General features: G+C 35.0%; 4 protein-coding genes across 6 annotated transcripts; 3 read left to right on the top strand and 1 right to left on the bottom strand.

Annotated features, from left to right (window-relative positions):
• Positions 1-1,473: 1,473 nt before the first annotated feature.
• LOC145591420 (profilin Sal k 4.0101-like) lies at positions 1,474-4,588 on the top strand. Its single transcript, XM_081647864.1, has 4 exons — positions 1,474-1,804; positions 2,317-2,454; positions 3,802-3,944; positions 4,271-4,588. The coding sequence occupies exons 1-3, from the start codon at positions 1,676-1,678 to the stop codon at positions 3,934-3,936; spliced, it is 402 nt and encodes a 133-aa protein (XP_081503990.1). The 5' UTR covers positions 1,474-1,675; the 3' UTR covers positions 3,937-3,944; positions 4,271-4,588.
• A 2,447-nt stretch (positions 4,589-7,035) lies between these two features.
• On the top strand, positions 7,036-9,704 carry LOC145591419 (profilin Sal k 4.0101). Of its 2 annotated transcripts, none has more exons than XM_081647863.1 (4): positions 7,036-7,275; positions 7,763-7,900; positions 8,784-8,926; positions 9,403-9,704. In XM_081647863.1, the coding sequence occupies exons 1-3, from the start codon at positions 7,147-7,149 to the stop codon at positions 8,916-8,918; spliced, it is 402 nt and encodes a 133-aa protein (XP_081503989.1). In that variant the 5' UTR covers positions 7,036-7,146; the 3' UTR covers positions 8,919-8,926; positions 9,403-9,704. The 2 variants fall into 2 exon arrangements, with proteins under 2 accessions (XP_081503989.1, XP_081503988.1); XM_081647862.1 differs by having other exon boundaries at positions 7,038-7,275; positions 9,422-9,704.
• Positions 9,705-11,441: 1,737 nt separating this feature from the next.
• LOC145591418 (early nodulin-93-like) lies at positions 11,442-16,181 on the top strand. Its single transcript, XM_081647860.1, has 4 exons — positions 11,442-11,696; positions 11,848-11,909; positions 15,151-15,226; positions 15,631-16,181. The coding sequence occupies exons 1-4, from the start codon at positions 11,573-11,575 to the stop codon at positions 15,720-15,722; spliced, it is 354 nt and encodes a 117-aa protein (XP_081503986.1). The 5' UTR covers positions 11,442-11,572; the 3' UTR covers positions 15,723-16,181.
• Positions 16,182-16,331: 150 nt separating this feature from the next.
• On the bottom strand, positions 16,332-24,216 carry LOC145591417 (endoribonuclease YBEY, chloroplastic-like). 2 transcript variants are annotated; one of them, XM_081647858.1, is made up of 12 exons: positions 23,720-24,215; positions 21,740-21,991; positions 21,570-21,665; positions 20,936-21,113; positions 20,729-20,797; positions 20,541-20,641; positions 19,583-19,675; positions 19,037-19,108; positions 18,803-18,922; positions 18,636-18,686; positions 17,246-17,434; positions 16,332-16,796 (listed from the first exon to the last, which is right to left on the bottom strand). In XM_081647858.1, the coding sequence occupies exons 1-12, from the start codon at positions 24,155-24,157 to the stop codon at positions 16,629-16,631; spliced, it is 1,827 nt and encodes a 608-aa protein (XP_081503984.1). In that variant the 5' UTR covers positions 24,158-24,215; the 3' UTR covers positions 16,332-16,628. The 2 variants fall into 2 exon arrangements, with proteins under 2 accessions (XP_081503984.1, XP_081503985.1); XM_081647859.1 differs by lacking the exons at positions 16,332-16,796; positions 17,246-17,434 and adding an exon at positions 17,609-17,635 and having other exon boundaries at positions 23,720-24,216.
• Between the last annotated feature and the right edge of the window lie 1,376 nt (positions 24,217-25,592).

Here is a 25,592-nt window from a genome sequence, read left to right as displayed (position 1 = left end):
AGGTTTCTCTTTTATTTAAAGAGATGTTGGTTTAAATGGAGGATTGTGCCATGCATGTCCTAGGCTGATAAATTTTAATCAAATGAAATGTAACCAAATTGGCCCATTCTGCCAGTATATATATGATGTATTGATGTATGTTTATCGTCATATATAAATAAATAACAATTGATAAATGATCATGAGTTTAATAATTAATATGAATGCATTTATTTTAATGTTCATTCAAACTTTTAGAAAAATAATTTGATAATTTGTATATATATCATATAATTAACGTTCTGTATTAATATATTATGCACTAGTCAAATAAAAGTTGATAAAGGCAACCATTTTATATTCTTATGATTCATGACTTCAATTTCATTGAATGGACCTACTTTTCAAGGTTTGAAGCAAGGAGTCTTTGTTTCTTGTTTACCATAATATTTGTAGCTTCAACTTTTTATTGTTATAATTTTTTACTTCACCGACATAAGAGGTAACAAATTTTCCCGAGATTTGAAAATTTACAAAGTTACCGTTATTGTCCAATCCTAACATATCTAAACCTTAATATTTGAGACATTTTTAGAGCAATACTTATCTTTTTCCACCGCACTAGTACATAAAGGGTGATTTGCTATCATATTTTCGAATCCATCACAAGAGAGGGAAATTTAAAATTTATCAAATTAGCTAATTACAATTCTTTTAACTAAACATTCTATGAATTATTTGCTAGGACCATTGTTTCACTAAAAGCTTTAAAAATTTCTTTTTATTATTTAGATTTGACTAAGGGCATGTTCTTTTCAGCTTAATTTCATTTCAGTTCTTAATTTCCTTCTCTCATAAATAATTCATTTCAGTTCAGTACAGTTCAGCTCCAATCAGTTCAGTTCAATTCAGTATATTAGAACATGCCTTAAAACACATAAATATGTTACAGTAAATTATGTCAACACATTAATTATGATTAGTGAAGATAAGTTAAACTTACAACAAAAATTGAATACTAGCCTACTACATATAATATCATGCAATAATTTGTAAAATATATAAGGTCGGCAAGCATGTAATCACTAGTGTGTGGGTTGTGCTTGTGTTGATCTCAAGTTTTAAGTACAACCGCTATATATATTACCAACTAAACTACTCCGTAGTTGATATTTACACATATAAACATGCGTTAAATAAACCGAACAAGTGTTTTTTTTTTTTTTTTGAAACACGAACAAGTGGTTGGTTTTGATTAAGCATAATCAATCGATCAAAAGAAAACCACTAACAAAAATCAAAATCGGAATAACATATATCAATTGACTAAATCAAGATCCGTCAAAGCAACAACGTCGATTATTCCCATAATCAACTCCATTATTTATTCCTTTTCTTTTAATTAGTGATGCAACAACATCCACCACCAAAGTAAAAGCTAAAAATAGGCAAATACATGGAAAAACCAACAATATTCACGGCAAAAATTTGGGAGTTTGTGACCCAAATCATATGTTCTTCTTACACCCTGACATACTCCCACCATCCGCTTCATTCTTACGCCAACTTTTTTGTCCCTTAATTCGAATCTCATCTCCCTCTATTTCTCTCCCATTTCTCACCATCTTTCTCTCATTCTCTCTCCTATTTTCAAAACAACCCCTGAAATTTCTCTGATCAAAGAAGAAGAAGAAAGATGTCGTGGCAAACTTACGTTGATGATCACTTGATGTGTGAGATTGAAGGGACTGGGCATTATCTTACTGCTGCTGCAATTCTGGGTATTGATGGAAGTGTTTGGGCTCAGAGTTCTACCTTTCCTCAGGTTGAATTTTATGCTTTTTCTTTGTTGATTTTGGTGGGTTTTTTGGATTTAATTTGGGTTTAATTTTATGTGGGTTTGATTGTTTTTGATTGATCTGATGTTTTGATTTTCTGGGTCATTTTGTTTTGATGAGAATTGTGATGGGTTGGCTTTGATTTTGTTTTCAGTTTTGTTAATTTGATTTAATCATGGTGTAGGTTTTGATTATGGTGTTTGTTGAATTTGAATTGCTTGGATCAAGGAATTGTTGTTGGTTTGATTTTGTGTTGATTTGATTTAATTATTTGGGTGTGATCCCATAAGTAGGGCGAAGGAATTGTTATGTGATTGTTGAATGAATGGGTAATTACATACATAAAGATGATATTTTTGTGGAATTTGTTGTTGCAAATTTTTATTAAAAGCGACGGAAATGTAACTGGTTCACTGTTATTCTCTTATGTGTTTATGTCCTCTGATATAATGGGACTTGATTATAATTTTGATGTGGTTTGTGTTTCATGGAATTACAGTTTAAGCCAGATGAAATAGCTGCGGTTGTGAAGGATTTCGAGGAGCCCGGTACCCTTGCACCGACCGGGTTGCACCTTGGTGGAGCTAAGTACATGGTTATACAAGGTGAACCTGGGGCTGTTATTCGTGGAAAGAAGGTACAGAATGATAAAGATTGATTCTTGATGGTTTGATCTGAGTTTGAGTTCTGGTTTTGCTGTGTGTTTTGTTTTTTTCTTTGCTCGTACGTTGCATGCCACTTTTCATATGATCTAGAGGTGTTCTTGGAAATAGAATCTGATACATAAGGAATCATTAATGTTTAGATGTCCTGTTTTCTCTATCAAGATGTCACAGTATTAGATTCGGTGAGCTGAAGTACGGAGTAGCATTTATCTTTGTCTGGAATATGTTTGAACTACTATGACCTTATTGTTATGGATTTGTGCTTTGATAGTTGAACATATGGGCAGGCTTCAAAATAAAATTGTTTTGATGAATTTGATGGTTCTTGTGTTTCTAAATTGCTGGTTGTTGATGAATTTCATGTGATCATACTTGTCTCGGAGTGCATTCTTCTTTATTGAGGTATGATAGGGGATTGATTATCATTGATCTAAAGTATGGTAATTAAAGAAAAGTAATTGCCAACAAGAGAAAGTTGTAGGAAGACCAAGACCGCAAAAGTTAAATTTATGACGTAGTGCAATTCCTTGCTATCAACATAATTCTATGATCAATATATGATGCTAGATATGCTCCATTATTAAACACAAGTATGATTTTATTCGCCCCTTTTCTGTAGCAATATTGTTTTAAACTAGGAAATAAATCCAGAAAGTTCGCTCCACTATTAAAAGTACCGACCACAGCTACTATAGCACTTAGCTTATAAGGAAACAAAAACAGTTAAATCTGAAAATGAAAATTATTAGAAAAGTTTCTATGCAACTATGCAACCTGAAAATGATCCTTAAAAATTAGCCTGTGGAGTTGGGAGCAGTCACTACTCACTAGCTTTACATATTCAATGTGATTAAACCTGCCTTCTTTATCTAAACTTAATTGGACTGAATTTTAGAAACTTCTTGTTGGTAGATAGTAGATTGGATAATCTAATGTATCAGACTGAATACTTTGTAAGGTCTCAACAATGTTGCCTTTGGAAATAACAATTGAAAAACAAAATGTGGGTGTCTACTGGCTCTACCCAACAAGTGCCGTCTCATTGAAAGGCTTAGTGTGTGGGTTGTGCTTATGTTGATGATTAATTTTGTCCTAATCAAGTTTTGTGCCTTTTTGTTGTTTGAATCATACTGTCTTGTGCTCTGTTGTACATAATAAAAGCTGGATTTTTCTTCAGTTTCGAATGTTGCACCACATGAATTTCTGTGGCCTTAGATAAATGTCAAAAGACTTCATGCTTCAGCTACTTTTTACAGGAAAAGAATAATGTTATTTCGTGGTTGCTTATTGTAAGTCATTGTGTAATGTGTATTCTTCAGGGCCCTGGTGGCATTTGTGTTAAGAAGACCGATCAGGCTTTGGTCGTCGGTATCTATGATGAACCTGTTACCCCTGGTCAGTGCAACATAATTGTTGAAAGGCTGGGTGATTATCTCATTGAACAGGGCCTCTAAATATTTTGGTATGCTCTCTCCTTCATACCCACCTCTCTGGAAAAATGAACATCCGATTCTTGCTCATTACCTCATCTTCATTAAATCATGTTTCAGGCTTTTCAGTCAGCTTTTTTTCTGAAATAGCTGAAGCACAGGGAGGTTTTATTAAAGTAAAACATTTGTTATCCTTCCCTGCCTCTACTTTGGAGGGAGCTCAGTGTTCTGGGCTGTGCTTCTCATAGGAAAAATGTCACGTAGTATATTAAAAAAAAAAAAAAAAAACTGATATAGTGGACAATCAATTTTGTTTCGCAATCATCTGATTCTAACAGACTTTAAATTTCTTTTGAAGGTTAATTTTTACATATTTGACATACACAAGGAGCTTGGTGTGGATTGCTGCTCGGGATTGGCATTTTAATTTTCTTTTGTTTTTTATTTTTCTTTTTCGCTCCTTAGAAGGGGTAAATGTTAGATTGTCTGGCATAAGATTTATGACAGGAAAGGTTTTGGTGTTTCTTGTATGAATTATTTGCCATTATCATGAATCTTGAATCATGATGTATTGATTCTTATGATTCTTAGCACATTTGCTTACTATAAAGTTTGAAAGTACATACTCTTGTTCAGAGTGAGAAATCAATGTTATGAACTGGCAACTTTTTTGTGATTTTTTTTTAGTATTGTTAAAGGCAAAGTTAATCAAAGCAGCATCAACTTAGTGTGTGAAATAATATTATGCAAATGGCATTTGTTTTAATGATTGACTACTTTTCTGATCATAAGATCTACTATTAGTGAACAATAATGTTGATTCCTTCTGTGTATTATTGTTAAATTTTGTGAAATATGTTGGCCCAACTAATGAGATTATAAGAAAAAGGAATGGAAATAAATGACCAGCAAAAGGTACAAACACAGGAAAAAAAAACAGTTTAATTGTTTCACGTACAATGTGCAATTGATTGTATATTAGTAGTAGTAAAAAGAAATATTTTACGAGTAGTTGATAATATTTTCAACATTTTTTTATAGGAAAAATTGCTCCCATTAATCTTAACTTTGCCTCGTCCGCCGAAATTAATCCTAATTTTCGTTTATTATCTATTGCACCGAACTTTAGGGGGTATTAATTTCTATTGCACCCAACAAGTCATCCAACCTGATGTAGCAGGTTACCTAGACACGTGTCAACACGTGATAGGTCAAAAAAAAATTTAAAAAAAAAAAGAAAAAAAATAAAAACAAACATTTAAAAAAAAAAAAAAGAAACCTGCCAAACCCAACCCCCACCCCTATCCCGGAAAACACTACATCACCACCCCCAACCCCGCCGGAAAGTCGCGCCCACCCTCGAAAACCCCTCCCCGCCGCCGGAAACCGCCGCCCAGCCACCCCTTCCCTTTCCCCATCCCCGAAAGCCCCTCCCCAGCAGCCCAGCCACCCTCGAAAACCCTTCCTCCCCCTCGAAAACCCCTCCCCAGCAGCTTTCGTTCCGGCATGAGGGTGGTCGTTTCCGCCCTCTCCGATTCGTCCCCTTCCTCAGATCACCCCCTTCCTCCCTCTGATTCGCCCTCTTTCCTCCCTTCCTCCCTCCGATTCCGCCCTCTTCCCCTTCGTTTCCATCCACCCCCATCCTCTTCGATTTCCGACCTCGATCGGCTTCTTCTTGTCGGCCATTCTGGAGCTTTACCCTCCGATTTTCGCCCTTCCCCTCTGATTTTCGACTGCTGCTTTGGTGGCCGGTGCTCGGGGGCAAACGGGGATGGCCGGTGCTCCGGGGAAACGGGGTGGTTTTTTTTTTAATTAATTTTTAAGTTTTGATTTTTTTTTTTTACTTTTGAACCAATCTGGTTGCGACACGTGTGCAATTAATCACAAGTCAGCAAAATTTACCTCTTCAACCGGTTTCAAGTCATTTGGGTGCAATAGAAATTAATACCCCCTAAAGTTCGGTGCAATAGATAATAAACGAAAGTTGGGATTAATTTCGGCGGACGAGGCAAAGTTCAGATTAATGGGAGCAATTTTTCCTTTTTTATATTGAAAAATGAAAAGTCTTTTTATGAAAAAAAAATTATAAAATGAATTACGAGTGATGGATATTGGTATGAAATTATTTAAAATTTCACAAGAGTTTTACCATTGGATAGTCAAATTTTGGGAAATAAAATGTACAAATTTGCAATTTTTTAGTCTTACCATTAACCAATTAAAATTAAACGAGAACAACTTAACTACTTAAGGAAGTGTTTGCCTGCTTTGTATGATTGTAGGAAAGGGGAATGAGATGTAAACAAATGAGAAAATGAAAGGTTAAGGTTAAACCATTTCCTTTTTTTATCCTGGTGAATCGTATAATAAGGGAAACCCATGACTAGACCGCCTTACTAGCATATGTAGCTAAAAAATGGGTCGTGGCTACTACAAATCTTAAATGGTACTCCGTACTCCGTAATGGTCATCTTCTGAAAATGGATTATCCACTTCTCAAAACAAAATAATATAGGTCATGAAAAATTGAAAAGATGGAAAACCGCTTGTCAATTCCATTTTAAGCACTAAAGTAATTACTATACGTCTATACATATTACTCCGTAATGTTCGTATGATTTGGTCCGAGTACCATATCCTAAAAAGAAAGTATACCACATTTTGTTTTAAATTGAAATTAACAAGTTTTTTAATTTTGAATTTAAAACCATAAGACCATTATATTAATGTCAGCCAACAATTGAATCTGACACACAACTAATACGTAATATATATGAAACAAAAAATATAGATTAGAGACTCATTAATCAAAGAATGGCCGACCACCATCAAGCTAACTGCACCATCAACATCATATCATTATTGCGTTAATCAACCAATTAATTTTTTTATCAAGTGGCTAAAGAGAGCTCTAACAAATTTGATAATTGATACTATTAACTTCAAAATTTATGAATACAACAAAAATAATCTCAAAAGCTTGTAATAATAGGGTTTTTTTATTATTAATTTTTTTATATTATTACCCAAAAATTATTATTAGGAAAAAAAAAAATACAGAAAATCATAGGCCATAGTACCTCAGAGCCCAATCTAAAAAAGACCAAAATTACCCTTCCTCTGTTCCTCCCATCTACCTACTTCTTCCACATTTCGTCATTTCTCTCTCTATCACACACTCTTTCTCTCTCCTCTCTTTCACTGAATCTGCTCTAGTCAAGAAGAAGAGCAAAAATGTCGTGGCAAACTTACGTCGATGACCATTTGATGTGCGAGATCGAGGGCACCAATAACCACCTCTCCGCCGCCGCTATTCTCGGTCTTGACGGCAGCGTCTGGGCTCAAAGTGCCAATTTTCCTCAGGTATATTATTCATCAATTTAATTTTTTTGGGAATTTAATCTGATTCATAGATCTAGTTGGTGGTTAATTTCATGTGGGTTTGATTGATTTTGCTTGATCTGATGTTTTTATCATCTGGGTATTTTTTGTTTCATCGATTCCTTTGATGGGTCGGTTTTAATTTTGATTAGTAATTTTGGTTCTAATTTTTAACTATTAATTGGTTGTTTTCTGGGTTTGAGCTTAATTGTGTGCTGATTTTGTATTTCTTTTGTTGATGATTTCAGTGAATAATAGTGGAATTTAGGGTTGATTATGACCACTGATTCATTAAAAGAATTGTGTGATATTTAGGAGTTGATAAAATGATGAGATCTTGTGAGTAGTTTTAGTAGAATTTAGGGAAGAGTGGCATTATTTTGTTGATGACGTGAAATTGTGAAAATATACATTTATGGAGTTTGATTTTTTATTGTGCTCATATGCTTTATGTTTCTTGATATTGCAGTTCAAACCAGATGAAATCGCTGCTATTTCCAAGGATTTTGATGAGCCTGGAACCCTCGCACCCACCGGGCTTTACCTTGGTGGAACCAAGTACATGGTTATTCAAGGGGAACCTGGGGCTGTTATCCGTGGCAAGAAGGTAATGATTGATTGTTCTGGAACCATTTTCGGGTCGATGTTGTTACTTGCTTGATGGTTCCCCTTGCTTAGTTTGTTATGTGTGCCTGTATCTCTATCCACTATTCCATGGTTTCGTTTCCTAAGTGAACCGAAACATGAATAATTGCTTTGCTATACCTGCATGCAGTCCTTTAAGGAATGTCTCTTGTACTCCCTCCATCCCTAAATTACATTCCTACTTCTCTCTATTATGTGAGGAATAAATGCTAGAAGTAGGAATGTAATTTAGGGACGAAGGGACTATATGGTTTTTGTTTGTGAAAAGTGGAATGTACGATAATCAAGGCAATTTGCAAAATAATTTTGGAGTTTGATTGGGTGGGAAAATTCTATGGTCAGGACCTAGCCTTTCTTTTCTTTTTTTTTTTTTTTTTTTTTTTTTTTTTTTTTTTTTTTGGGCATGAAGGTTGCCCCTTGTATCTCCTTGTTTATGATTCTTTCGGTAGGTCTTTCATAGTGTAATGTCAATATGGGCTAGTCAATCTGATATTATTATTCGTAATATCAAGAATGTGGTCAAATGGGATTGATTAATCTTGAATTTTTGTTTGGTTGCCCTTCCTTCAGCCTCGAGGTACTATATCTTTTACATGCCTGGCATAATTCTCTCCTCATTCAAGGCCCCTGATTGCAGTAACTGTGTTTGTAACAACACATCAATATAGTGATACTCATTTTCGCTCTTTGTGTCACTACTTTTTGTGTTCCATAGTAGTAGAGAGGCATCTTCAATTAGTTGAAGTATTGTGTGTACATTATGTGAGACATCTAGCTGTGCTTCAGTTACAGAGTGTATCATTTTTAAGCTGGTCCTTATTGTTTCTTTATCATACATACTACAGGGTGCAGGTGGCATTTGTGTGAAGAAGACCGGAATGGCCTTTGTTATTGGTATATATGATGAACCGGTGACTCCTGGTCAGTGCAACATGATTGTTGAAAGGCTGGGTGATTATCTCATTGAGCAGGGTCTCTAAATAGTTTGGTATGTCCAATCCTTGTTACCTGAGTATGTGCTAATTTTAAGTACATAATATACTTTTATGTCAATGTGATCATGTGAAATACAACTATCTACCATGTATAGTCATATTTCCATGCTGAAGTCTTTTAATTTTGGCAATTTGTATTAACATCAATTGCACAATGACATAACTACAAATATGGAGATTAAGTTTTTGTGAATAACATATGTCGTTCTTATCCCCGGCTTTCGTTGCATCTTTGTTGATAATAAATTCCCTCCGTGTCACAATGAAGTTCCTTGTAGCCAAATTGAAATGTTGTTAAAAAGACGATGCTCCTCTATTTTATTCAACTGAGAGTTCCACTGACAATTTACTCTTAATAAATCATGTCAAAGTCAATTTCGAACTCCTTTGTGAAATGGAAAGAGTATAATACTAGTATAAAATCTGTTATTTATCATGTCTCATTCTCAATTTGCTTTTTCTGAATAAGGTTGAAATCTTCTGTGTAGGTTGATAATTACATATTTGATGTACACAAAGGAGCTTGGTGTGGATTTGCTTCTCTATATACTGGGGATTGGCTTTCTATCGTGAACTATTTATTATCCTTTGTGCTTTTTCCCTTGAAGAATTTGTGTTAATTTTTTTGTATGAACTGTTTGCATTGATCTTGGAGATGGTTGATCCATACAGCGGCTTATGTTTTCAAATATGGAATAATAATTGTAATTCTGCAAATGCCTATTTATTTAAATGGCTATCAAGCCTTTCATATTGTCAAGGTTAATTAATTGAATTAATGATAAGGAGAGGGTTCCTAGCAAAATCGACAGTCTTCTATAATGCTTGAATGTGAGAGGTATGTGATAATTCTGTGAAATCTGAATTCAAGTAATACAGTTATTCAAGAAGGATTACATATTTACATATGATCAATTCTGTCATGGTCAGTTGTTTGAAAATTATACTACGCATTGATCAAATCAAGTGACCTTAGTTTTGGTGGTTCAGTCTCTGTCTTGTTAGAGTAATCAGACCTTTGTAAGACGAACTTCTCAAGCTGGCCAGGGGAACGGTGCTATAAATCTATGTTACTCGGATTTTTTATTTCAAGTTCTTGTATTTAGATCTCCTAAATGTCTAATACTCCGTATGTTAGATATGCAAAAAAAAAAAAAAAAAAAAAAAACACAATCAAGGTTACTTATACAGTATATCTTTCCAATTTAGAAAAGAGGTTGAAGTTAATCTTATCATACTTTAACTAGACTTTTATCAAGAATAGCAAGTACATGTTCTATAAATCCAACTCGTTAATCGATTACATAATTAACTATAAAACCTGTCTAATAGTTGGCCTTGACTCCAACATCCAACACGAAATAACTAACCCACATTAGGCTCCAAGTTTGTTAATACAAGTACATCCTTATGTATTATATTCAATTGGAAAAAAGTGATTTTAAAATGAAATGTGGAATTAGAATTATTGTTCTAGTACTTTTTTACCAATGAACACCAACCATGGGACTACATAAAATCTTGAGGAGAGGTATTCAAGATCTATTCTTATCAATTTCATTTGTGGACTTGAAAAAAAAAATATCCAATTTTCTTAAGCTTAAGAATCATAATCAACCTTGAAAACCTAATATTATACAATTATACCATATCAATGTAATAGTTGTGGATTTTACTATTTTAGTACTACAACCGAGTTTCTTTGGACCCTCGTATTGTATTTGTATCATTAAAACTTAAGGGAATAACCTTTAAATCGATCAAAAGTAGAGAAAATATAAGTTTATCTCCATGATAAACAAGTTTTATTAATCATTGGTACAAAAGTGTAATATTTGTTGGGAATTTTCTAGTAAACAAGGGTCATAAAGAAATGGAATTGAAATTATTGGAAAAATCTTTGAGGAATGAACATGATCATTTTTCCAAAAGTATAATTCCGACCATATACAACAACCGTGTATCACGGAAATTACTCAGGAGATACAACGAAGAACAATTACAATAACTTGTAAGATTATTATAATTCAATGTATAAAAGTATTTGTGATTATGTGAAAATGGACACCTGATAATAACTCTGCCAAAGTGATAAGATAGAAATTATGTTTCATCTCTCCACTTTCATTCATCATATGAGGAGTTTCTCATATATAAAAGATAGTACTCCTAATATATCACTATATTTTCCAAACAATGCTTTAGTTGTTCATTAAACAATGCATAGTCGTTCATTAAACAATGCATTAAGTAACAAATTCATGAACTGCCAAATGTTATCAAGAGATATGAGGCCGAAACAGTTTAGTAAGACATGTCTTAAACAATATATTAAGACGCGCATTAAGCCATGCATTAGTTATCAATTAATACATAAGTTATAATACATCAAGAAACTGTCATAATTAGTTACAAATCAAAAATAGAGATGCGGCCTATTATTTAACCCGAGTAGTATAACATTTGGTCATACCAGCCCACCGAAATTGGCCATCCATGGGAAATTGGGAATGATTAATGAACAAATACAATTCACCTTCCAAAGGTGAGAAACTGAGAACATATAAACCAAATTCAACCTTTGGCAGTTCATCCGCTACAACAGAAGAAATCGAATTTCTGTAATAAGAGAGACAAAAATGGGAATTCTAAGCGCAATTACTGGTCAAAAAAATAACTCCATCATCAACAACAACATCAGCCAATCTATATTGATTCCTGCTCCTCTTGAACCCCATCAAATCAAAGCCGAATGTGCTCGAGGTATTCTCGGATCTTATTCTTCATCTTTTTCTTGATTTGGGTTTTTAATTGATTAATAAATTTCAATTTTTATTTTATTTATTATGAATTTCAATTGTTTATATGGGTGAGTAATTTTGCGTTTTTTTTTTTTCTGGGTTTATTTTGGTAGAGGCAACTCGAGCTGGATTTAAAGCGGCAGCAATTGCTTCTGTTATTGCTACTGTTACCGTGGTATGTGTTTAAATTCATAATTGTCTTCATTTTTTGTTGTTTAATTTGTTATTTTAGTGGAATTTTCAAGTTTTTGTATGTTGTTAGTTTCATGAAATTAAGTTAGTGGGTGAATTATATTATGTATACTTGAAAACCCAGAAGCGTTTAGAATTGAACCCGAAAAAACTGAAACATCAATGATCATATATATGCCCTTAGTGAATTTTTTAGAACATATGATGGGGAATTTTCTTTATCTGTTTATCTGCATATGGGGCAATGATATTTTTTATTGGGTTCGTGTCGAAAAATGGAATCAAAAGATGTTAAAATTATAATCTTGTGAGCTTGAAGCTTATCTTGATAGTAGGGTGTATGTACAATGAGCAATGAATAACATAGAATAAGGTAGTGCATTCATTATTGAGGAAGACATTGATCACAACAAAATATATATCTAATCTGGGCAATATGCAAGACTAAATATTGAGTGCTAATTCTCTATACTACACTATGTCCAGTTCAATATTAACTTGTTGATAGAGCGAATAGATCTTCCAGAGAGATGGTTGTCTAGAATTTAGGTGGTAAACTAATAGCCATCACTTATCTTGTTTCCCACCTACCAAAGTGAGAGTCCTGGATCCTGTAAAGAAGTTTTGTGGTTGCGTATATACTCTAAGCCCATCTCATCTATTCTAGTAGTGGATGTATTCTGAAATCCTTATTCCAGTGAGAATTTGATAACCATCTTCGCTTGAGAAAAATTAAGAATAGAACTAAAGCTGAGCCGTAGGAATTATATAGTCATTTCTTTGCAATTTGGGCTTGAAAGTCTGAGATCAGTCTCTCTTAGCCATTACTGCTTTACCATATCCTAAAGAGTCTCCATGTAATACATGTTCAAAAATCATATTGATAAAGACTACTTTGTTAAAAAATCATATTGATAAAGACTACTTTGTTAAAAAATCATATTGATAAAGACTACTTTGTTAGCAGCAGTAACAATAGCAGTTCTAAACCAATATACAAGTAATAACTCTAAAGCAGTAACAATAGCAGTTCTAAACCAATATACAAGTAATAACTCTATAGCAGTAACAATAGCAATCATAACATATTTTTTTATCCCACAATTTAAGCTCTTCCTTGTATGACTCAAGATAATCGTGTCCATTAGAGCCACGATTATCGACAAATCGAATATAATGATCAAAAACTTTGAGTTTGTTTCCATCCAAGATCTAGTCGGGTTCGACTTGGTCGAATTGTTTTGCAACAAAATGTGGTTTATGATGAACCATAAAGTTGTTGCAAAAGATTGGGCCAAGTCGAATTACGAAGCGTTTATCCTGTTTAAGCTCATCTGGAAGCACCCAATTGGCATAGGGTGTCCAGCAAATATCACTGTGGAGCTTAAACAGTTGCTGGACACCCTATGCCAATTGGGTGCTTCCAAATGAGCTTAAACAGGATAAACGCTTCGTAACTCGACTTGGCCCAATCTTTTGCAACAACTTTATGGTTCATCATAAACCACATCTTGTTGCAAAACAATTCGACCAAGTCGAACCTGACTAGATCTTGGATGGAAACAAACTCAAAGTTTTTTATCATCAAATTCGATTTGTCGATAATCGTGGCTCTAACGGACACGATTATCTTGAGTCATGCGCGGAAGAGCTTAAATTGTGGTATAAAAAAATATGATTATAGAAGTCGATGGTAGCAGTGATAATTGCTACGATGATGGTGATGATGACGTGCCACGTGGTGATGGCGGGCCGCATCTTCGGAGAGGTAGTCGTAAGCGGTTGCCGCCTCAATGGTTCCATAACCTATAAGGTGGATTCTAACTGATGTGCCTGTTTTTTTTATGAATTTGTAAAGTCATAGAACAAGTGGATCTGTTGTGCCTCTTTTTTTTTTTTTTTTAATTTGTTGAGTAATAGATTTAGGTGGATCTTCTGTGCATATTTGAATTCTAGAACCATGTATCCTGCTTTAAAATTTAATGCATTTTTCTACTGCTATTGAGTTATTACTTGTATATTGGTTTATAACTGCTGTTTGTTCTTGCTTTGTTGGTCTGCTAGTTGTTGTTTTGGTGTCATTTGACTTAAAATTACATATGGGTTCATGTTTGTGTGTGGTGTGCTGCTACTGCTCCACATCTGCTGTTGCTACAATGGTTTGCATACTTGTTGGTGATGCTGCACTAGTCTGCTCTGCCATGTTGCTGTAATGTTGCTTTTACTTACACAAACTCACTTTCACTCACTTGCTCACAGACTGTCTCACTCACAACCTCTCACATAAACTCAGTCTCACTCACTGCCTCTCACACACTCACTCCATTGTTCAATCACAATCACTCACTAGCTCGCACACTTGCTCACTCACACTCATTCACTCACACATTGTTTACACATTGTGAATGATCACTCAATTTCTGTTGGACATTGTTTACTCATGATTCCATTTAGTTTGCTCACACACTAACATACTCACTTGCTCACACACTCACAGTAGTGCACACACGAAGCTAACTCACACACTTTCACACTCTCACTACTCACATGTCACTACTCATTGCAACACACTGCTCACACAATCACTCACTCAAGCATTCACTAAATTAATCACTCACTCAAGCATTCACAATCTCAGTCACTCATGAAGGTGCACATCTCTATTCTGGTTTGTTCGTCACTCATGGACGCACACGTTCATTATTCATGCATAAACTAAATCACATAGTTTGTACTCACTCATGGACGCACGCATTCACTCAATCACACATTCACTCATGTAGCTAAGCTGCGCTGCACTGCACTGCACTGCACTGAGGTGAGCTGAATATGAGCTCTCCTTGGTAGCCCTCCAAGTCCCCACCCTCTCTTTCTCACTTTTTTCCAATAAGAATATTATTGGAGTTTTATTATGAGCTTTGGATTTAGGAAGTGTTATTAAGGCAGTTAGCTGTAAGACTTGGTTAAGAATCACTATAATTGTTAAATACTCTAGATTTACTGGAAGCATTTTTTTCTGAAGCACTTTTACTATGTCTGGTACAGTCCACCGGATTAACACCCTTCAAAATCCCTCCTCCTGATCCCTTATGTTGAACCTAGACATGACAATGGGCATGGGATGCCTCAATTGGTTATACAAAGTAAACAGTGCATATATAATGTGGTTTCGTGCGTATCAATTTTTTTGTGTTGTTGATTTTGTACCTCTTTCAAAATTACAGATAGGTGGTTGTCGAGTCAACCCATGGGCAAAGGCCAACCTTAATTATAGTGCACAGGCACTCCTTATATCTGCAGGTAATACTTGTTAAATAATTGTTTATCTCTAGCTTTGCATCTCAAATCATTTTACATTTTCCAAATGTTGAGTATAATGTATTATTTAACCTATTAAATTTTCATTTTTAATGTTCATCTAGCTTTATAATTGTGATATATTATCTCATATATCTGTCTAGTTTAGTAGATTCCTTGGTCCTTTGAATCAAACACTTCACACCTCATTTCTGTGGCATGTATGAGAAACAGTTAACAAGGATTATAATATCACTTAATATTGACAAAGAAGAAAGGATAGTGTTTTTTGCTGTAACATTTTAACTTTAAAAGGATAGGTGCAGTTTGTTGTACTACTAGTACTATAGCTATTTTTGTTTACGCCCTATTGTACAATTTGTGACGAACATAATTTCTGTGTGCAGCAACCATTTCTTCTTACTTCATTACCGCTGACAAAACTATTCTGGAATGTGCTACAAGACATGCAAAATATGATGCTTCCAAATATGAATAATTGAGCTTGCGTCAAAAATTGCTATCAGATTCTCCAAGTGAAAACATCCTGTATGAAGTAATCTGATTAAGCATGTTTTGTGATGGTACCATCGTAAACTAGAAGTTTATTGTGAAGGATAAAATTGGCCTGTCAATACCAGCCTTTGTTGTAAAGTTTAGTTAAACTACAGAAGATGATTTTTGATGTTATTTTGCTAGGCATGCCTATCGTGTTGCTGGGATTGGTAATGCTTTTTTGTTTTGACATCAAAAGCCTCTGTACACAATGGACGATTATAATTTGGTGTAATGCTCAAGACTTGAGTTGATCAAAATGTAACTTCTCCCATATACTTCATTCTTTGTCAGTCGCAACATTTGAAGTTTCATGTTTGCCAATGCACATTTTTTCAGTGTAAAAATGTTGTTACTAAAAAGAACAGAAGTAGTATATATACTATTATACATTATTCTGCAACATGATTACTTCCAGTTCAATGTACTATTTTTCTTTGGAGAAGGTGCATTGCTATCAGGTTCATCTTTCTTTAGAGATTGACAATAGTCTAACTTTGATCAAGATTTCGAAGTTTCAAGTACAAGAGACAGCAGCCTCGAGTGAGGTTCATATAGAATGCAATGACCAAAAGTTAGATAAAATTCATTGGGGAAAATGTATTCATTTCAAGGTTGACGCGGCCAAAAAAATTATCAAGTGTGACATTACAAAACTTTGGCATCCTAAATCAATGAAATTATGTATATGTATTTCTGTTACCCTAGCAATAGGTATATTGGACTATTTTTTTGTTGGAATCAAAGAATGAATACAACAATATTATGAAGGAAGCATAAAAATGGGAATGTGAAGGATAGAAAGTTATGGCAGATAATGCCATCATTCTTATGTTCTTCATCAAGAAGTTCAAAATGCATATCGATAGATGGCATCAGCAACTCCGTGTTCATCATTGCTAAGACCGATCACATCAGCAACGGCTTTTGTCTTCTCTGCTCCATTACTAAGAGCAATTCCAAGTTTAGCCAACTTGAGCATTTCAATATCGTTTTCCCCATCACCAATCGCCATAATCTAGAAATAATTAATTGAAATGATTTAGCTCTGTGACAACAACATTAAGAAAAAAGAACCATCTGTACTGTAGTAATAGAAATTAGAAAGTAAAAGCTGATAGCTTAAAGTGAAATAATTTATAGACTATGGCTTCCTTCTTTTCACCCTAAAAATACGCTGATGTGAAATTCAAGTAGTCATAAAATTAGAACTTGGGTGGCCTCTTCTGAATTTGGCTGGGTTGCCCTTATCAAAGCCTATCTAAATTTTTATTTCATGTTACTTGTTTTCTAAAGGTGAAAAGTACTTGCCATTTATGGTCAACTTGATTGAATATCAGAAGCTCCCAGTAAAAAGCCTCAAACAAAAACTTATTGTTGATTTGCAGTGGTAGTCCCCTTACACACCTCATGATGATGGCTTTTTAAGTTTGTATAGCATAGAAAAATGATAAATTGATGACATACCTCGTCCGCTGATACTCCCAGATGTTGAAGCAGCCATTTCACACCATTTCCTTTTGAAGTCCCATGGGGAACAAGTTCAAGCATGTCTGGAATAGCTTGAACAACACTAGCATGATTTCCGGCTGCTTCCGACCAATATGGCCTTATTGCAGTCTCCACTCTCTCAGCAGTGTCTAAAAACACCAGTTTCTGCAGGAGTCAAAAGATTAGTACAAGTGTATAACGAAGGGAATAAAAGACAGCAAATCTGAAACTACCATTTTCTTCCTAGCCAGGTCACTAATTTAACTAGACTCAAATTCTGTGGCGGCAACAAATGATGGAATTTTACTGATCTTCCAGGACTGTTGATTATCATGCAACAGGACTTCTTGGGTTCTATTCCTGATTCTGGAGAAAAGGTGCTATTCAATTCAAGTTAGACTGATACAAATAAAACTGTATATTCCACCAGCTCACAGTCCACTACAACTAGCCAAGGTCTATGATGTCTAGAAGATGTGATGGATTTATTGAAATATTGAGAATGTCCTCTCTAGAGTATTTTTCACAGGATAATCAATGCCAGCTTACAACTGTGTCGATTGAAAAGAATTTCTGCAATTTGCTGTATCCTGTGGATTTTTTCATGGTAGTTAATCATGTTCAGCCTCAAAAAAGAAAACGTTCAAACAATAAGGGATAATTGTCTGAATTCCCTAACTACAGTTGAGTTTGTATAGTGTTTCTAATTACTAAAGTAAGCTGCAGATAGCCTAGGTACATGCCTCTTATTCAAAGTCAGAAAGTGAGACAGATCTGGAAGACATTGATCAAAGGCAAGAGTTGACTATTTCCAGAAATTTAATAACAGTATTCATGCAATTATGTCAGTTTCGTGGATGACACCGGGTGCTATAGATTCTTATGACATTACCTTCATCTAGAAATAATTGTCATATTATTTAACCATTATGATGGTTAACAATTTGGGTCATTCCCACACTCTCTAACCAACACTCAATATAAGAGTATCTTTGTTAAATCCAACTTTTCCAAACTTCCCAAAATATTATACGTGACTAGTTTCCAAAGGGAAATTTGAAACAGTATATGTGACTTATCTACAAGAAACATCTCATTTAGCTACACGGATGGTTAGATATTGTTGTTTTCTCATGTTGCCTGGATAATGAGACTATTGAGTTTGCTTCTTTCCCATCATCCCAAGGCACCAATTACATGTAGCCCCCACCATGCCGCATGCATCAATAGACCTGCTCATCTACTTCGTATAAGCTAGTTCTTGTGGCCAAAAGCATTTCTTCTCTGATTAGTCCTACAATGATTCTATGCCAGGTTTTATCTTTAGTGCATAGTGCCTGATTCATGGGAAGCTCAAGTATCTTACCTGTACTTCGGCAGCAGCCAACAGTTGATCAACTGAAGCCATAGTCTCCGCCTGCAGGAATTCAATAAAATATATATATATATCAGCTTCCCTAGCAAAAAACTTAATTTAAACATAAATCCCGGGGGATGATATTGTACACAGAAGCTGACATCACTGCCAGGTACCTTTGGCTCACGGTATACACTATGGAGTGAGTCTACAAGTGGATGATCAAACAATGTTAAGCAACGATCGCCGCAGAATGCAACAAGAGGGATTTGGTGCTCCCAAGAGTAGGAGAAGGCCTAATTTTAGAAAGAAAAGAGCATTTTCATTATCATCAAAATCCTCCAAATACCTAATGCAAGTATACAACAGATTATGTTACTTTTGAGGTAGCTTTGAAAGATAGTTCATACCTCCCTGCAAAAATCTGGGTCTAAATTCCTTCTAAAAATTTCACGGCCTTGTATTCCATAAACAAGCAATCCCTGGGCGGAAATCAGAACAGCTATTTAATATCACCAATACGAGAACACAGGGTTTCCTGACTTGGCAGCAAAGACGAAATAAATTGTAAATTCCATTTTGTTTTCAGGTAAGAGTACATCTTAATACATAAGCTTTTTTTATTTACCTGCAAATGACAATCAAGTTTGAAGGTCATTTTATTTATATGCCTACTTTTATACTTTTACGACACAAATTCTACTCTAATTTATTCTGAAGATTGGTCAGCTCAGAGAAAGTGGAGGCACGTTTGTCTTCTCATATATTATATAGCCTGGAACTAAAACAGGACTTATATGACCATGCACCAAAGACTGCAATTTAGCGAAAAATAGGTAAACACTTGACACAAGTTTCTCAATTGACAAATGACAAATATTCACAGGAATAAACAAACAAAAGTTACAGCATGTCAGCAGGAATGCCATAAAATCGAGACAAGTACTGAGGTGTACCTGTAAGAAAACACCTGGTGATGATTCAGAGACTATGCCATCTCTTCCAACCAAATCAACAGTCTTCAATGTGTCTATGGCACCAGGACGAGCCTACAAGCATGACATCAATAAAATTCATAACTTGAAAAGCCAAATCCAAGTCCAAAATGGAATGGAATTTACTGGGCAAAACCCAAAATTACCCAGCCAACAAAAAGATTAAGGTGTAAAAGATATAGAAAAGCCATATAGAATTACAGATGAAAATCATGAATATCCAATGTCTACTTCCTCTGTCTCAATTGATGCATCATAGAGAAATGACACACAAACCAATGAGGAGAAAGAATGGAGAGATTTAAATTTATTTGTTCATGTGATAAGCTTTAACTATGGTATGTAAAGTAAAAGTAGAGAGATGGACCCCACTTATTTTGAGGACAAGATAGTAATTTCGGACATAAAACCTAAGAAATGATGCACCTAATGTGAAACATCCCAAAGAGGAATATGATGCATATATTGAGAAACAAAGGAAGTATATACTATTATACTGCAATGTCGAGCAAATTAATGCATAAAGCCTGTATGGTTTAAAATGCCACAAGGGCCTAGCCTCACTCACTTTTAAGGCACATTCATCTTCAACGTATGTTTTTCCATTGTTACTTCAGTAGCAAGGCTTAAGTTTGGCCTTTACTCCAATAGATACTCAAGTGCCAACATTAGATGTAAAAAAGAAAAAAAAAACCTCAGTAAAGAGTCATCAGGTGTCTACAACACTCTAACAGCTGAAGATTAGAAGGCAGATTATATATTCCACATTTCCACCTTAATTATCCATATCAATATTTAACATTTTAGTATTATTAATTATCACACGCCTCATCTAATATGTTGTAGACATGCAGTTGACAGATACAGGTTACTTAAAGACATGCAAAAGATAGAGGAATTAAAAAACATAAATTCTTACTTTTCCGGTGGCAATGACCACTTGAACACCCCTTGACAATGCCTCCCTGACAGCATTTGCATTTGCAGAAGAAATTTGACTCTTGCTATTCAGCAGAGTGCCTTATACATTATGAATTTCAGGAAGAATATTAGCCACGATAAACTAAGAAAGAAAAATAACATTTGAAGTGGCAATATAAATCTCACCATCCATGTCACAGAAAATATATTTGAACTTCGGTCTATAGAATCGAAGACTGCCTTCTTTCTTCCTGTCTTTTAGCAATCAGCGTGTAAGATTCTCATCACTGCAGACTAGTACAAGAAAATTCAAAAATGAACAAAGTATGCATTCATGCAGACTGATATGCTCATATTTGTCAGGAAAAAGGGTAAGCAATAGATTAGAATTACCATCAGAATCTTTAACTTGAAGACTCCCATTATTTTCTGCATCGCATGCACTCTTTATTAACCCTTTTCCTTCCCAGCCAAGATTTTTCAAAAGTAGTTCTTCCTCCTTTTCCATTTCCGCCTCTGCTTCTTCACTTAGTTCATGATCAAAACCCAAAAGATGCAGTAGGCCATGAACCTGAAAATGATCCCAGTTAAGCTCATAGAATATCGGAACATAAGATTTACAGATTTAATGCTTTTAAATGAAACATACATCAATGCCAAAAGGAAAAAGAGAGAGCTGTTCCATTATCATCATCCCCCCCCCCTATTTGATCAATTAATTTTTTTTCTTTTCTAAAGGGAATGGGGCACAAAATCAACCTGCATACAGAATGTTGTCTAGGGTGCACAGGATCAACAAAATGTGCATAGTGAACATTCTGACAACTCAAAATATCCAGAAGATTCGACAAAAATATCATCGCATTTTGGAAACAATTCCAATGTTAGTTCATTACAGAAGCAGTGAATTTGAAGAGCTCAAGAAGCAAAAACTTTACCAATCATATTCACATTCAGCATACAGTAAATTTTAAGGCAAAAATCATCACAGTCAAATCATGGGGGAGGAACCAAAAGTAGAACCAACCAGAAGAACACGTATCTCGTCAAGTAGTGTATGGCCACGTTCTTCTGCTTGCCTAGCAGCTGTCTCGACAGAAATCACAATATCACCTAACATAAGCTGAAACAAGAACATACTGGTCAAAAGAAATTCCATAAAGATTTTACTCAAAAGCTATATTTATCATCACTTACAATAGGTAGCTTAAGTTCTGGAATATGTTGGGACATTGATAGAACATCAGTGGCATGGTCTTCATCCCTCCAATCTTTATTAAGTTGTCGAATGAACTCATCATTGCATAGAAGTAAAGACAGCTCAATGGTTTCATATCCAGCAACATCATCTATTGTTGTATCTCTGGTTTTGTAATCTGAACTGTTCAGTCCATCTAATGCCAACTTCATTGCCATCGGAGCATTTAGCCTGAGCATTTCAGAAATACTCTACAAAATGAAAAGGATTAAAAGGATAAACTGACAAAAGAACCAGAAATCATAATTATGATAAACATGACTATGTAGGCAAAATTTGCAAGAAGCAGCCTGATTTAATATGACTTCATATTTTCATGAGTTCAGAAATTTCTAAGAATTCTAACTGGCTATTACCATATATTCCCTCCACCCAAAAGTGATAGAGGATAAAAAAATTTAAGCTTTGCAGGTGGACATTTATTGGCACGCAACATACTTTTCCAAAGCAAGTGAAGCATTCAAAGCAGAGCTTCAGAACCACTAAAAAACAAAATAAATAAATAAAAAAGGTTTCTTTTCCTCTCAGGTCTTGCAGTCACCAATTGAAAATCTTACAGCTGTTTGGTAAGTCGTAAGAAATGTAGATAATGAGAACCAATTTATATATAATTCTGCAAGGAAAGTATTTCATTGATGTCCATGGCAATGCAACCCCATCACAAACATGTGTTTTCCTTCAAAAAAATCGAATGAATGGTGATGAAAATGTATGAAGATAAAAGACACTTTGAGGTAAACTAACATTAACATGGGCAATGGCATAGGACTTTTCCTTACAAATTTACATACAAATTCATTCTCATTACCACAATTAATTGCCACCTACCAAATTTGAATCTGGAGTAATGATATAGAAACTAGAAGAGATAACTAGATCCAAAACATTGATCTAAATTCATTCCCCTTTTAATAACTGATCTATTGGATTATGAGCCTTTCAGCAAGATCCCCAATCTTAACTCTTTGTCTTCCCATCCAAACTAACCCACCAAAGTATAGCTCTTCTCTTCCCATCTTATTTGAAACAGAATGACATTGCTTACCAATTCTGCTCTAGTCATTATCACCAAATCAACTGTCATATAAAGATTAGCATACATGATAGGATGGAAATGATGGTAAAAATCTAACTCACAAACAGAAGGATTTGATCACCCCTTTAGCCCTTTAGGTATACCCAATATAGTCATGTGATCAGTAACAGTTTCACACTCCAAATTTCCTCATCTTAAACACCATGCTATGTCTCAAAAAACAAACTTTCCTGTGCACCGTAATATCCCCCCTTCCTGCTCAAAAGAATGACTCAATTTAAAAACGCAAATATAATCTTGATAAGAAAAATCATCATGAAATTTCTGTTGAATACGTACCCCTTGTTCAATATATTGGAGATGAAACTTTAGTAGAGCTTTAGCGCTAATGGAAGCTTATTAGATATGATACAACCTTTAGTAGCTCTAGCTTCAACCAAGCTTCAACAACAATAAAAAGATAGCCCTTTGCTAGTTCAAGAATTCAGAACACGGCTCTGAATACATAGGCTAGAATAAAACTTCTACAAGATTACAGTTATTCAATTGACAACACACACAACGATTCTAGCCAATCCTCTCGAAGTAAAGAGCAATTACATTTTAAAAAAAATGCATACCATTAACACACACCGCTTACAAAGACTTACCCCAGCAACATTTTCTTGTACATTGCAAGAAAGATACATGAATACAATACCCCCTTTCAACTTTTGCTCATCAGTCATAATTCATAACAATAACATTCAATCATAAGACTAATTAAATATCTCATTCAACATTATAAAGCATAAAAAATTACAATCAATGAAAAGGCAATTAACATTTAACAAGAGAATCATTAAAATACCCTTTAAAATAGATTTAAAGAACAGATAATTACCAAAATTTCAGGGTCATTGGGCAAACCCTCTTCAATAAGAATCTTAACACTAAGCTCCAACTCCTTAGCTTTCTTCTTATTCTTCACAACCTTCCTTCTAACCTTCCTATACCCTCTTTCCCCACCCCCAAAACCAACACCGCTGCCGCCGATACCGCCGCAGTAAACACTCATTCCAGGCCTTCTCAAAGCCCTCCATCCTCCGCCATTGCTAAATTCATTTCCTACCCATAATAACCCAGAAATGGGTGAAGATTTTAGGGAGGGATTAGCTCTGAAATGGGGTGGTGTAAAAGTGAGAAAGCGGGGTTTTGAGAAGGTGGGTTTTAGGGAAAATGGGATGGCGCGGGTCATGGCGCGCGCCATTGGAGAGGAGAGAGATTGGAGGGGATGAAGAACTCTGCAAAGGAGGTGATGAGTGGTGGTAGATGTGAGCATTCAGGTGTTGCTCTTTGTAGTTTTATTGAGTGACTCTAGCCTTGGATTGTTGAAGGAGATCCTATGGGATTGGGGACTTGGGGTTAGCTGCTTGTGCCTTAAACCCGCTTAGGGCATGTTCTGATTTACTCAACTAAGCTAAACTGAACTGAATTGAATTGATTGGGGCTAAATTTAAGTGAACTAAACTAAACTGAATATAGCTTAACTAAAATAAATTGAACTGATTGGAGCTGAATTGAACCGAATAAATCAAATTAAAGTTCAACGCGATAACGAACCCATTAGATAGACCTATCTAAATTAGGGTATACTTCAATCACAATTAAGTTAGTCATAATAAGCCTCATTGGTGGGATGGAGCGAAGCTCAGTTGAATCAACTCAACCTAATGATTTCCAATAGCCCTTGATAAGATCTACACATTAATCAAATTGATCATTATCAAATTCCCTATTGCATAGGATATTATGGCCATATGAAGTTGTGGTGTTTGCAAAGTGTTATTTCATACTCCATAGTTCCTTCACATACTAATTAAAACATGTGTTTGTATGGTTTAATTATGCTTTTTTGATGTAGTTGGATTATGGCATGATTCCAAGTTCTTTGTAATCTTATGTAAAATGGTTTTGAAATACATTGAACTTCAAGGTGCATAGTAAAACCATGATATCTTTTCGCTCTAGAGTAGAAGTGGAAGACAAGACGAGAATCCTCTACCTCCAAGTAAATGTTGGTGACAGATTCAAATTTGTTAACTCAAAGTCATAAAATGGGTTCCCACCACATCCACCAAACACGCAACATAACCCGGTTTAAAATTTAAACCATATATATATCGTTTAATTTAGAGCTTGTTCCAATTTATTGAACTGAATTGATTGGGAGTGAACTAAACTGAATAGAGCTGAAATGAATTGTTTATGAGAGAAAGAAGTTAGAAATTGAACTGAACTGAAATTAAGCTGAACAGAACAAGCCCTTAGTGTACTCCTTGTCTCAGAGCTAGAGGTGATCAAAACTCGGGCCGGACCTTAACACAAATCCTCGTGCCAAAACCCGTAAAAAAGTAGCGGGCTTGTCGGGCCAAAGCGGACTTTTTTTCGGACTTTTAACTCAAAAAGCGTTTCAAAACTTGCCCAAATCCGTCCTATTTGCCCTATTTTTAAGTCGGGTTAGGGACTGGGCCAATGTTAATCACCTCTACTTAGAGGCTCAAAGCACACAAAATAGTAAATTTATACCAGTAACTCCAAACTAAATCGGACCACAAACGCCCCTACTCAATGATATTTTTTGTGGTGGGGTGAAATAATAATGATTAAAAAATGTTGATATTTTTTTTTGTTATACTTGTACAAAGAGAGTGGGGTCTAACATAGTAGTACGTGCCTTCGCTTACCAAACACGGCCTAACATCAGAATTCACACT

The sequence above is a fragment of the Chenopodium album genome, chromosome 18 (genome assembly GCF_948465745.1).
Source record: "Chenopodium album chromosome 18, dcCheAlbu1.1, whole genome shotgun sequence".
Taxonomy (NCBI): domain Eukaryota; kingdom Viridiplantae; phylum Streptophyta; class Magnoliopsida; order Caryophyllales; family Amaranthaceae; genus Chenopodium; species Chenopodium album.
Note: the sequence above shows the minus strand (reverse complement) of the source record. Positions and strands in the feature narration are given on the sequence as shown.